This window comes from Botryllus schlosseri, chromosome 9 (genome assembly GCF_051294905.1).
Source record: "Botryllus schlosseri isolate E-star chromosome 9, Bs_hap1, whole genome shotgun sequence".
NCBI lineage: Eukaryota > Metazoa > Chordata > Ascidiacea > Stolidobranchia > Styelidae > Botryllus > Botryllus schlosseri.
This window is the reverse complement of record NC_137244.1, coordinates 11,650,929-11,664,314: the sequence shown is the minus strand read 5'-3', so window position 1 is coordinate 11,664,314 and position 13,386 is coordinate 11,650,929. Positions and strand designations below refer to the sequence as shown.

At 40.5% G+C, this 13,386-nt stretch overlaps 2 protein-coding genes across 6 annotated transcripts in view; one reads left to right on the top strand and one right to left on the bottom strand.

Moving 5' to 3' along the window:
- Positions 1–13,386, bottom strand: part of LOC145446561 (CDP-diacylglycerol--inositol 3-phosphatidyltransferase-like) — a 125,387-nt gene that overhangs the window by 90,011 nt on the left and 21,990 nt on the right. The window lies entirely within an intron of this gene.
- Positions 1–13,386, top strand: part of LOC145446519 (uncharacterized) — a 41,211-nt gene that overhangs the window by 14,347 nt on the left and 13,478 nt on the right. For all 5 annotated transcript variants that reach the window (XM_080324842.1, XM_080324843.1, XM_080324841.1 and 2 more), the window contains 17 exons: positions 317–438; positions 1,664–1,724; positions 2,362–2,691; positions 3,022–3,129; positions 3,189–3,307; positions 3,986–4,085; positions 4,821–4,925; positions 5,559–5,705; positions 6,273–6,419; positions 6,711–6,857; positions 7,349–7,582; positions 8,552–8,737; positions 9,149–9,382; positions 9,467–9,652; positions 10,987–11,220; positions 11,726–11,911; positions 12,825–13,156. In XM_080324842.1, coding sequence (XP_080180968.1) covers positions 317–438; positions 1,664–1,724; positions 2,362–2,691; positions 3,022–3,129; positions 3,189–3,307; positions 3,986–4,085; positions 4,821–4,925; positions 5,559–5,705; positions 6,273–6,419; positions 6,711–6,857; positions 7,349–7,582; positions 8,552–8,737; positions 9,149–9,382; positions 9,467–9,652; positions 10,987–11,220; positions 11,726–11,911; positions 12,825–13,156 — 2,978 coding nt within the window. The remainder of the gene's footprint in view (positions 1–316; positions 439–1,663; positions 1,725–2,361; positions 2,692–3,021; positions 3,130–3,188; positions 3,308–3,985; positions 4,086–4,820; positions 4,926–5,558; positions 5,706–6,272; positions 6,420–6,710; positions 6,858–7,348; positions 7,583–8,551; positions 8,738–9,148; positions 9,383–9,466; positions 9,653–10,986; positions 11,221–11,725; positions 11,912–12,824; positions 13,157–13,386) is intronic.

The following is a 13,386-nucleotide window of genomic DNA, read 5'->3' as shown; positions in this document are numbered from 1 at the left end:
CGTTCATCAATGCTAAAATAACTGGTATAGAATCTATAGAAGTCTATGTGCAATGTGCATGCTTTTGAATTAGCTGGATGGCGAGATCCAGAGGTACGCTAGCTGCCTTTAAATTTTCGTTACGATTACTGGAGCGTTTTCATGCGGCTCCATAAGTACTCTGAAATTTGGAATGCACCTCCGTCATCCGAAAAGGTTGGAAACCACTGCACCAGTGGCTGTGTTTTTGACTACTTCTATTTGAGAGCTTTTTATGCCAAACTAGTTGATTCTTTACACCGAAGTAAAGTACACTGAACTGTGTTATTTTGTTTAGATCGTACAACTGAAGAACGAGAAGAACGTCATTGAAAAAGAGAAAGAAGACATTTTAAAAGGGAGCGGAGACAGCTCGCTACAGCTGACGCTACTGAACGATAGTCTGCGCCAGAAAGACCAGTGAGAATTTCAGCATTGTAGGACTCCACTGATAAATTGTTCTGCCAGATATTGATATTAGGGAACGTTTTGATAATTTGGATTGAACCTCAATAATTCCGACGTACGTGTTCAACACAATTGGTAGGTTCTAACCTGTCAACAATTTAGTGAAATACCGGTACCAGTATTTACCAGTGATCTTAACATTCATGATCACGATGGCAACTAAAATGGAAATTCATCACAAAACTAAGAGGTAACATTATTCCATCATAAATTATACATAACATTGCATGGCATATCATATTATTTTAGTTAATAATAAAATTGCTTGCTCCTTGCACTGCCTGGCCTGGGCCTATATTCGCGTGCAGTGGCAGAGTTATCAATGTCTGTTTAGAGGGAAATGGCATAATTCGGTCTGTGGTGAAAAATTATTCCTGGGGTTTGAAGATTCTCTGAGCATCTCTATGATGGTGGGTGCAAATGCTAGCCCGTACTAGCACAAAGTGATCTGGGATCTGTTAGAATTTTACCACCAGGTGCTTATGGCATCCTGTGATAAGGCATTTCGTTAAAGTCATGGTGTTATAGGTGAGATCTTACGAATTGCACCAAACGCACACTGATGGATAGCTACCATTTCGGGCAACATCTTTTTCAAACTTACGCGTTCATAGAATGGCAAAATTGCTTTTCAATGCGACTCCTTTCAAACAATTCAATCCGTATTTTACAAATTCCGATTAGGGGGCTGAATCTAAGATCTAGGATTAGTTTGCATTACAACAGCACATGACTAGGTTTGTGTTCACGTAGAACCTATTATAAAAGTTTGCCTCGATACAAACCATAACGTTTCAGTAGTTTGCACCATCCCTAGTAGATATGCAGAGAAACGCCTGTGAAGAGTATCATTTGCAGCCAAAAGATCCAATTGCGTCACCATGTGGTCATTTCATGAGCTCGCATTTCTATTGTAAGTTGACACAGTTGTGATATTTACTCAAAACACACAAATCGGCGACACTTTCCCCTCAAACTGTGGCCTTTGTGATTTGGTACATCATTTTATTGGTATTGATACCCAAAAACCGATTACGTAAAGTGTTACCGCCCATATGTGTCAGGTCAGTCCTGGTAACAATCGGTCATTTGGCGGTGATGTCACTTTATGCTCACTGTTTTGATGTGCGATTCCTTGTGTTTGATTGCACTACTTACGCATTCTTTTGTGGTGCAGGCACGTCAATCAACTAGAAGAAAATCTACAGTCGTTGAAAGACATGTTAGGCGATGTCAAGGTGAGATCATTGTTTCCATGTCATCGCGAATCATAATATTTTTCATCTTTTCGCCCAAATATTCCTTGTTCTAGCCCTCAAACACCATCCCCCTCTCCATTAATGAGTGGCCTGAGTAAATTGATTGATAAACATTTGATAACTCGTTATTATATGGAGGTGTTCAATGTAGCCATCGTTGGTACTCAAGATAGGTCTTAATTTCTACTCAACTGCAACTAGAAGTAGAAATAGGCTAGCATCGCAACTGCAGCCCAGCCGATTATCGGCTCACAGATAATACAGTATCACACTTTGAAAAATGAATATCCCTATCGGCCACTCGAGGTAAAGTATATTGGCAATTTTCGTGACGTCACAACATGGTTATAGGAATCGGGGAATTATAATCCACGAATGATTTTGGAATATCGGCTGAATATATCTGGCTTATCGGTGAAGGTGCTAGTTATTGGTATTGGCTCAAAATACGATATCGGCATGCCTCTGATCAACAACACTTGAGTAGGTGGTGCAAGTTGGCAAAACTTACTTGAGTACTCCAAAAATTAGGAGCACTTCGTTCCCGACAACCTCTGCTATTATTTGGCACAAAACTTTAGCTTAAAGCCAAATCTGATTTGTTGCTTGAATTCAGCTGGAGAAAGACAGAATCGCCTCTGAGAAATCCAATCTCGAAATCTCCGTGCCGGACTTGAAAAATAAACTCGCCGACTCGGAAAGGCGTAAACTCGAACTCGAAAACGAGCTGAAAGCTGCTCGTGAAAATATCGAGTCTTTGACTTCCAAAGTCGAGAATTCTGCGGTGACCGCAGACGAGTCTGCGAGCCGGTTGCAGAGCGTCGAATCCGAGAGAAATTCCTTGAGAGAGAGAGTGGAGGAAATGATGCGTACGATGGACGGGCTGAAAGAGACGACGGCGCGCTTGCAGCAAGAGAGGCAGGATTTAGAAGAGAAACTGTCGGAGGTCAATTTTTTTTTAATTAAAAATTAAAATTTTGAAATATTAAATTTGTTCCGTAGTTGAGACAAAGAGTGAAATTTTCATGTTCAAATTTGGCTCCAAATTTAAGCTCCCTCCTCACTACCGAGGCCAACCTGAAAGAAGAACTTTTATTTTTTCTCAACAGTGAGCTAAGTAGTTCAAATACATGGTAGTAATGTTCTGTGGCCCATTGCATCCTTCTTCTTAAAAAGCCGGAAGTTGAGAACCCCTGATTTAGGTGATAATAATTTACTGCAGCAAAGTAATAGCCACTGAAAATTTTGATGATTCGCGTTGTACTTTTTCATGCAGGAGTTGGAAAAGACTGTCAACAATCTCGAGGAACTCCGGCGTAAACACGAACAGCTCGAGACGGAGAAGGAGTATCTCGCCAAGAAAAACGACGCCATGCAAAATAAAGTATTTGAAATGCACCAGTTCTTTTCCACGCCGCTCTCGAGCCTTGCGAATTGATTTAGATCATCGAAATGTCGGAGCAATTCCAAAACCTGAGTCAGACTCATGAAGAAACAAAAGCCACATTGTCGCAAATGCAAGAGCAAAGCGGGACGGAAACTCAAAATCTTCTCAAGCAACTGTAAATTTGTTTTTAATCAAAATTGGTCATCAGTACTTTTATAAAGTAAATATTATTGTTGTAGTGTCACATAGTGATGGAATTCCCGGGACTGTGGTCAGTGGTTGTTTATATTTTTCATGACATATTCGGAAGGACCATTAGGTGTAAGATTTTCGGCGGTGAATAAATGACACCGTGCGGTTCCGATGTTATAAAACGAGACTGTGCATCTTGTTCGGCAGTTAGGCACAGGCTGTCAGTGAAGTCTTGTGATTAAATGCTGCTGCGATATCTCTGCATGGTAGGACCGATCTGGCATTTGTAAGGGGCAATGCAAGTGATTGGCTTAGCAAACTGTTCGCTAGGGAGCTAAGGCATTACCTAGAAATTCACCAATGAAGATAAAACTATGTAAGCTATAACTTGATCACCAAGTGTTTTCGTGACACTAATCATAAAAGTATTGCAAATTGATCATAAACTGTAAAATGCAGTTATGCCAAGCAATTCCTAGTTATTTCAAGTCAATGTAAGTTGGCTAGCTTCACTTATTTATCTAATTTGGCAAATTACATCCTAGGAATGTGCAATATTAGTTCCTATATGCAGAAGTCCATGTCTGCAGGATTATTCTACAAACCCCATTTTTTGTTCATTGAAATGCGAGGGATTAAGATTTCATCACCCTTTTAACAGACATGAACAGCGAGAGGCAAATGAAAAGCAAAGAGCCATCGTCTCGGAAAGCACGCGGCACTTCAACGAGATAAAGGCGCAGAAAAATACGTTGGAAGAGGTTTGTGTGCATGACGCGACAGTGGCGGTATTCACAGACGTACTGTCATGTCTGATTGTCTGTGCTTTTCAAACTTGTGTGCCCTGTCACGGTCTTGTTAGCCGTGGACTGGTTAATATCCGTCATTGTGTGAACAAATGATTGTCCTAACCCTTGAAGTAGCGATGCTGTGGCATAGCTCCATGTCAATATTGGTATTCAACTTTGCATTTGATTGTGTTATTAGTGACTGGTTAAGATTGTAACTATGAAACCTTTTCCCTCTGACCATCTGTTGGTATGTTTTTCTAATGAAAAAGTTTAGGTGTGATTCTTCAGTTTGAAGTAGCTGAAATACTGAAAAAAACTTGTGATGACTATGACTGAGGACTCCTGCCACATTTTGATACTGTTCATCAAACTTCTGTTACCCAAGTGACTGAAATAGTCCTAACTTAGTGAAACTCAATTGCTTTTTCTTCCATAATATATCCCACCGACGAAATTTCAGATATATTGTGGCACGCAAATGCCACCATGCAACTAACCACCCCTATTTTCGTATGAAAAGAGACGTGACTAGCCAATTCAGTTTAATTATTCGCTGCTACTGTTTGTTTTGTTATGTTTCATGGCATCGTTTCGTTCCTTGTTGCACGGGTAGCCATCTAATTTGTCGAAATCTCTTGCGTGATCCTTGGTAGCTTTCTTCCCCCTTCTCTTGTAATTGGTTTTCTGAAAAAATGGTGTGAAAAGGAGAAAGATAGCTTGCAAGCGTCGTTGAAGACATCGGAACAGGAACGCGACAACGTTAAGGCACTGTTGGAAGGCGCTACTGCGGAGAAAGAAAACACTGTCAAGGTATGGGCTCGTTCCGTATGAAGCGACTTCGCTTATTGTTTGATATTTGTAATTTTTTAAGTAGAGAGTGAATGTGTGGCTCTGTTATTTTATTACCTAAGTAATTTCAGCTACTGAGCAATGCAGACACTGCGACATACCAAAATGTAGTTTTGGTATTGCACATAATTACGGAGATGGTAAAAGTAGCAAGCATAGTTCTCAAAGGAGAAGTAGAAGTGATGCCGCAAGATTCTCAATTCCAGAATAGACTCTATTACAAATAAAAGCATGGATTTCCAAAATATGCCAAGATTACTTAAAGAAGAAGAAGAAAGAGAGAGGTCTCAAAAATACTCGAGTTGCATATTTTTAGTTGTCAATCGCAGTTCGATACTTTTGAAATTGAAAGGTTCATAACACAATATCAATATCAATGCAAATAAATGTGGTTTTAAAAGAACTCCAGTTTCCATGATGTGGGGCTATTTCACTTGGTTCTGATGATAATTTCACTTGATAAAGCGGTACAAACCTATCCAAAGCCTACTTACGCACTCCAAAAAGTAAAAGCAGTTTGATACTGACCATCTGTGCGTATTTATAGTGCTGTTAGCCAATTCATGTTAATCACAGATTTCCGTTTTTCTGCAGGAACTCGACGAGGTGCGGCTGGAAATTGAATCTTGGAAATCGAAATGCTCCAATGCCGAATGCGGCCTCGAAAAGGCCGAGGTCGAATTATCGGAGAAATCGAAAACCATTGAAGATTTGTCATCAAAGCAAATTGAGTCCGAAACGGTAAGTTTGGCTTGTGGCTATCCTGTTGGAAGCTATCGTTCTTGGTGAAGATTTAATTTCACATATTTAAGTACTATTTTGGTGTCATTGCTGCAAGACTGATTCCCAATTTCTATATAAGATCGGATTAATCCTGGGTTTGATTGTGAATTGAAATCCAGATTCTTCGGATTTCAAGATGATTTCTATCACCCTGTACTTGTGAGATTCATGTTTGATATTTCCGACTCAATAATTAGAAGTGGATCGAATTTGGATGAATTCTTATATGAATTTGAGATTGGGGCATATTTGTGCAAGTGCAAAATAGGCCAAACGATTCTTTTTTTTTGCAAATCCATGTTTGGGTCAATATTACTGAACCTTTTACAGTAGTGCCTTGTTTATGGCGGAATGTTGGTGAAAATTCAATGGACCCAGAAATACCAGTTTTAGTAGCGATTAGTACTGCCTAAAAGTGCATGTCTGAAAAAGAGTGATAATTTTAGATCACAAATATTCTCATAATAGCTCACTTGCATGCCCATTGAAGTACGACTAACGCCAAATGGCATTTCTTTTTTGCAGAAACTCAGAAAGTGTGAATGCGATTTGGCTGAAGAAATCAAGGTCAAATCCGAGTTGCAGTCTGAGATTGAAACACTGAAGAGAGAAAAGGATGAAGTTGATTCGGCCCTTGGTGACGCTAACAAAGGCATCGAATTGTCGAGACAGGTTTGCTGCCGCTTATCTCCCATCCAATTATGTAATATCGCTACAGCAGGTGGTGAATCCAGTCCGGTCAAATTCCTAATCTTGTACTTGAGCATTGTTTAGTTTCTGTTGATAAACTGATTTTCACCATTGAAGTTTGTCACTGCACTGATTAGTTGCAAGTTCTTGGTTTTGAACGCTCTTGGTCAGGCCTGACGACGAAGAATCCTGCTTTTTTCATTTCCTATCGTGGTAGAGGATAGATGATGTATCGGTCTTCATTGCCTCAACGTGATTTTATGATGCGTACAGAAAATTGAAGAATTGAAATCAACGTTAGACGAAGTAAAGCAAAACCACAGTTACGTCGAGTTGGCTTTGAATAACTCGGAAAGCGAAAATCAGACGCTCGCAAAGCAATTGGAAGACTATCAGCTGGAGAACAAGAAAAAAGACGAGGTGATTATATTCAAATTATTCACCCTTGAAATGAGGTGTATTAGTGCCATTATATAGCTTGTGGTCCGACTTAAGCAGCATTATGATATGCTACTATCAACAACACTCTGCGTGCTTATAAAAAGAGATTCAAATAACAAACTAATTTATCACAGTAAGCCTATTATGTAACAAGAAACGGTGCGCGAAGTCAGACTATATGGTAGTCATAACAAGGAAAACGCGTGAGAATCAATTTATACACGACATGGAAAAATTTGGACAGACATTGTAAAGGAATTCCCACTGTTGGCATGAATCTAGATTATTAAATTAAATTATCCTGACTCCAATACAGATGAATGAATATGACCGAAAGTATGTATTATTGAAATATCTCTAGCAATCTCCATCACAAATGTCAACAAAAGTTATTTGTGGCTTTACGTGTCATTGCTAATCTAGGAATTCATGTGGTGAACGCCGGCATAAGCACTCGCATCAATTTGTAGAAAGCCAACCAGCTCTTGGACGAGATCCAGACGTTACGAAGCGACATCGGCAAGTTGGAAGGCGACGCGAAGTCATTGCGAGAGAAATGCGACCAGGTCGAAAAGGCTCGAGACGTATCTCAATCGGGCCGGCAAGCCTTGGAGGAGAAGTGCCAGAAATTGGAAGCGGAGCTGGAAATAACTGCACGGAATTGCGAAGAGAAAGAAAGAACCGCGGTCGATTTAATGGCGCAGGTGTGAACTTGAAATTTGTTGCTTTACTTGTAAAATACAATGATGGCTGGGGATGGCTATAAAGGCATTTGTACTATGCCGAGGGACGATTACTTGATGGTTAATGGCATCCATACCAAAATAACACACTTCTACCGGGATGAATTTCATGTGACATCTTAGAAATGTCATGTGGTGACATTTCTAAAATATGAAATTACCGTGTTTGATATAATTAGGATTGGTGTATGTATGTATGCGCGTGGGATATTTTGCAAAATCGTTTCTTTTGCAGTCATAATAGTTAATCAAGATTCTTGATGTGGTAGATTGAGGTGGTCGGGAACAAATTGCCTTTCAAAGTAATTGACGGATTTGTTTAGTTCCACTAGGCCTACTTAATTGAGTGGTTACATTTCTAGACTCCACCTCTGCTTCATAATTTTTGATCTCGCACGGGGGAATTTTTACGTCACCCAGCATTAAGGCTAGGCAAAATCCCGTGCCCGAGTAATTAGATTTAGAGTTGAGTATGAAACTTGGATTCGAATCAAGTATTCAAGTACCCTCGTTATGATGGCATAACGGTAAGATAGTCCTGGAACATCCAAATACGATATACGACTACAAAGTATATAATCGCATTTACTCATTTATATAAATGATATCAAATCTGCTTGTAGTAACATGTCATTACAATTTGAAACAACACTGCAACACTACTGTACAGAAATACCATTGCCACAAGCGTGGGTAGCTTTCTTATGCATGTATTGAGTGGTCTGCTAATTAGTATCAATATTTCAAGGCTCCTGCAGTGACAAGAAACTATCACAGCGATATTTTTGTTGATATTATAAGAAGCGGATAATTACGTACTCGAAAATATCGACATTTGCTACTCCGAACCGGATGCTCGAATCGCCATGCAAGCAACAACACAAAATTGTCGTTGTGTGATTGTTACGTTATGTTTTCTAAAATTCAAAGGTCGAAAGCCTGACTTCAAATCTCAGCGCCAGTGCTTCGGAACTGCAATCGGCCGTCAAATCACGAGATGAGTTTTCGGCTTCCGCGAACGAGCTTGCCGGCAAGTTGCGCGATTTGGAAACGGAAAAAACAACGTTGGAACGGAAACTCGATTCGTTGTCTGAGCAGCAAGGGAGCACAGAACAGGTGGTGTATTTTTTCTTTTATACGTCTGTTTCCAAAGATTTTTATGAGTGGTTTAATGTTGAGTCTGGTATCGGAATTTAATCAGTTGTCCCTTATTACAGATATGTTCATTCGTTTGAAAAATGAACCACCCCCTTTTGCAAACCCCTTCCTTTTTTTCGGCTGGCTACGCCCTTGGCTTGAGTAGATATTTCAAGCAGGCAGGACCTACTGCACCTGTATTTAACATATAAAGTACAAGTGCGTCGCTACTGACCACCTCTGTGGATACACACTTTGATGCAAGGTGGACCTTTTTAAGGTATAAGGCCAGAGAAACTGGTCGAAGATACATAAAGTCAGTCAATCCCACGATCCCAAATAACTCTATTGAGTTCATTCATGAATTGAAGTTTTTCGTTTTTGCGACAGAAATCTTTCGAGCTACTCGACGAAATCCGAACTCTCAAGGACGAGAACGGCGAATCGCAAGCAGACTTCAAGTCTTTGAAAGAGAAATACGAAGCCGTCGAGAAATTGAAGGACGATCTCTCGTGCGACCGCAAGAATCTCGAAGAAAAATGTTTGAAGCTGGAAGAAGAACGGAAAGCGATATCGATCGAATGTGAAGGCAAAGATAAGACGATAGGGGAATTATCGACAAAGGTAACAAGGCCTATTCTTCCATGCGAATTCGTGAAATATTCTTTTTTGTAGGCTTTCGCAACCTTTCTCTGTTATCTGTTTTAGGTTGAGGTTCTGACGTCGGAAGTCGGTGAGACGAAGTCCGCGCTCGACAAAGCCAGCGAAGCGCGAGACGTGTTTTCTGCCTCGTCGAATGAGTTCTCTGCAAAATTGCGTGACGCAGATATCGAAAAGACGACGCTGCAGCGGAAACTGGAATCGTTGTCGGAACAGCAAGGAAATTCAGTGCAGGTACTGATTATAGTTTTAATTTGACCAGGGTTGCTGGATGGATTAAGTTTGGGTTAGGGGTTAGACATAACTAGACCGTGCCAATGTGTGTTGGTGGTAACTTTATTGGTGTCTCTCAAATGAGTAAAACAGCCATTTTCAATATGTCATCTCAGAAAATGCAATTCAATTGAACTCAAATAATTTGTCACTCAAATGATAAGGCGCTTCGATAGTGGGCAGACATCGAACAATGTTCATCATGATCACCAATAAATGTTTCTCATGACCACATCGGAATTTCTAAACGTCAAAATTACGGTTGGGTAGAGGGGGATATTTGGCTTGGGGTGGGGATATTGGGGTTGGGTAGAGCGATGTTCGGGTGGGGGATATTAGGGTTGGGTAGAGCGATGTTCGGGTGGGGGATATTAGGGTTGAGGGAGGAGATATTAGGGTTGGGTGGGGAATATTAGGGTTGGGGGAATATTAGGCTTGTAGGTGGGTTTTGGCCAAAGGTAGGGTTAGGGTATCCCAAGATTAAGGTTGGGGGAAGGGGATATTAGGGTTGGGGGAATATTAACGTTGGCGGTGAGTTAGGGCCAAAGTTGGGGTTAGGGTATCCCAAGATTTGGGTTGGTGTGAGGGACAGGATATCCAACCCTATCTACTATCCCCCTCTCCCAACCCTAATATCACCCTCCCTAATCTTGCGATACCCTAACCCAACTCCAACCCTAATATTCCCCGTCCCCACCCTAATATCCCCCCTCCTCCAACCCAAACATTTGTCTCTTTCAAAGGCAAAAAAACAATTTGTTTTTACGTTTATAAATTTTGACTTGTACATGAGAAACATTCATTGGTGATCATGGTGAACATTGTTCGATGTCTGCCTACTATCGAAAAAGCGCCTATGATTAGCAGGCTTCTGTAGGTACAGTACCATTTACACTGCAACATTTATTCCACTTGAAGATTTTCGACCGACTCTCATCAAGAGCGAACGTCATAACTGCAGATAACCAAATTCAAAGCATGAAAATGATTTCGTTGTTGTGACGCAGTCTATTAGCGAAAAGTATACAGACTCGCGAAAGGCAGATAACAACACTCAGTTGCAGTATAACAGAATAAAACGTGGCTATAAAAATCACCGAATGACAACACAACATTGGAGATGTTCTTTCTGGTGGCATCGTATTTTCTTTGGCAGCTTTATAATGATTGATTAAAACTACGCTTTTCAATGTATCACTCGAATGCACCATATTCAGATCGCTCTGATGATCAGCCTCTCAGGCGATATAAACCCGATTGAATAGTGAACGCTAATTTTCGCGACTGCATTTCAGAAAAGCGCCGAATTGCTTGATGAAATCCGTACGTTGAAAGAATCCAACGGGAGATTCCAAGTCGAATTGAAGTCGCTGTCAGAGAAATGTGACGAGCTGCAGAAAATCGGAGACGATTTAAAATCCCAAAACAGCGACCTTGACGGAAAAACTGCGAAATTAGAAGGAGAATTGAAGAACGCTTTGAAGACTAGTGAAGATCGAGAAATAGTGATTTCGGAAATATCGTCGAAGGTGAGTTTTCAGCCGTGGCGCTAATTCTAGGTTTGTGGACAGGAAATTTTGCTTAGCTATAATTTTTTGCAGTCTGCTAGTTCGTTAAGATATGGGATCATCCCGCCGCAACTGATAATCTCTTGTTCCGTTGATCTCGGACAACTTATCAATGTGCTATGCAACTGTTATTAAATTGTGAAATATATATCCTATTTGTCAGGCTTGCCAGGTCTAGCTTTTATAGCGACGTAACGAGCAACGCTGACCAAAATCTTGAGATATTTAGATTGTGACAGGCTAGTGCACCAACTGATGCTAATGTAAACCCTCGCACCTGGTACAAATGGAATGCATTCAAATCCTGCACTCTGAATATGAGTGTGGCCTGTAGATTGCTGCTGTAGAAGATCTCGACCTGAAGAGTTTGTGATGCTATAAATATATCTCGAGCATGATCCCCTGCCGGCTGTGCTTGTATGTCATATGGTCTTCATTTTCTGACACTTATTCTTCATCATTCCAGAACGAGGGTTTACTCGCTGATCTTGGTGCTAAAAATGCAGAGCTCGAAGCTTTGCACAAATCGAAAGAGGAACTGTCGATGTCAGCCGACGAATTAACGCGAAAGCTTGGAGACGTTGAGAACGAGAAGTCTACGTTACAATCTAAACTAGAGTCTCTGTCGCAAGAACGTGGCTCTGCGGAGCAGGTGGGTTTAGTCTAAAAAAATGGGTCTGAGTAGCCTTGGCAATCATCGTCAGGTATTCTGTGAGCGGTCATGCATAAGAGTCAGAGGCAGTCAGTAATGCAGTAATGAAGTACTTCTACGTTGTCAGAGTTCTCAAGCAGATTTTACTTGTATTACTATATCAAGTGGCTATGTTATTTTGACTGCTTCCACTTTTACTGAACGCCATTTCCATGTACTTTTTGACACTTTATATTTTAAAAAGTAGAGGGCATTTTTGGATTACATGATGAAAACTTAGTGAAATAGCCACTGAAGATATTTTGAAAGATGACCGCTATTCATTTTGGGTGAGCCGCGAAGATTCATGTTGTTATTTCAAATATATTCACCTCCTGACAAGCGCTAAAAGTATGCAAACTCTCGACTGAATCTACTATTGACAGTTTCTGGCCCTATTTTTCTATTATCAGTCCTGATATGCGAGATTTGATTAAGTCATATAGAATGTCACTTGGTCCGAGTCATGCAAAAAGACTTGAGTACAAGTCGAGTCAATTTGTGTCAAGTCAAATCGAGTCATTTTCCATATTTAAGAAAACGACTCTAGTTTGGGAATGATTAACATTCTCTATTGGCCAAATGCGATGTTTAAATTAATGATATTATTTAGCATTCCCAGTTCTTATCCCTGAAGACAGGTTTAGACTTTTTCTCTCCCAACTAACTGCTTCATTTCCTGTGTAACCCCAACCCTTCAGAGGCAAAACAGATGAGTGCCGTGGTCACTATGCTGATGTTCAGGGTTAATTGTTCTTACCTATCTTTGCGTTTTGATCAACTCTCCATATCGAATGTTGATAACAGTAGCTCGTTACAGCACAATAACACAAATGTCGTCTTTTAATCCGTTATTGTTTTACATTCGATAAAGAAATCATTCGAATTATTGGACAAAATCGAAACGCTGGAAAAGGCCAAGAGTCGGCTCGAGGTGGATTTGGAAGCGGCAAAGACCGAAGGAACAAATACAGCCGAAGAATTGGCGAAATCGAAGACGAATTTACAAGAAATATCGGAAGCCAGGTCTGCCTCGGTAGAAGAACTGTCACGCGTCGTCGAAAATCTCGCCGTCGTGGAATCCGAGAAAAACACTGCCGTCGATAAAGTTCTGAAACTGGAAGTTCAATTAAAGGAGTTCTCGGCTGCGATCGAACAAGCTAGAACGTCGGAACAATCGTTTAAAGAAAAATGGGAGAAGGCCAAGTACGATATTTCTTGTTCCATAATATTATGCTACCAATCATTTCTTCGGTGCTTGGCACAAGATGTTTGTTAAACTTTGAAAGAAATAGGTTCTTGACCCTGCGAAATTGATGGAGGCGTGCATCGTTGCTAGTGTATGACAAATAGGAAATAGTATCTGAGCCTTAGCTATCTGTTTGTCTCAGTTATTGGAATTGTTATGCCTGTGCCATCATATTTGGTGATATACA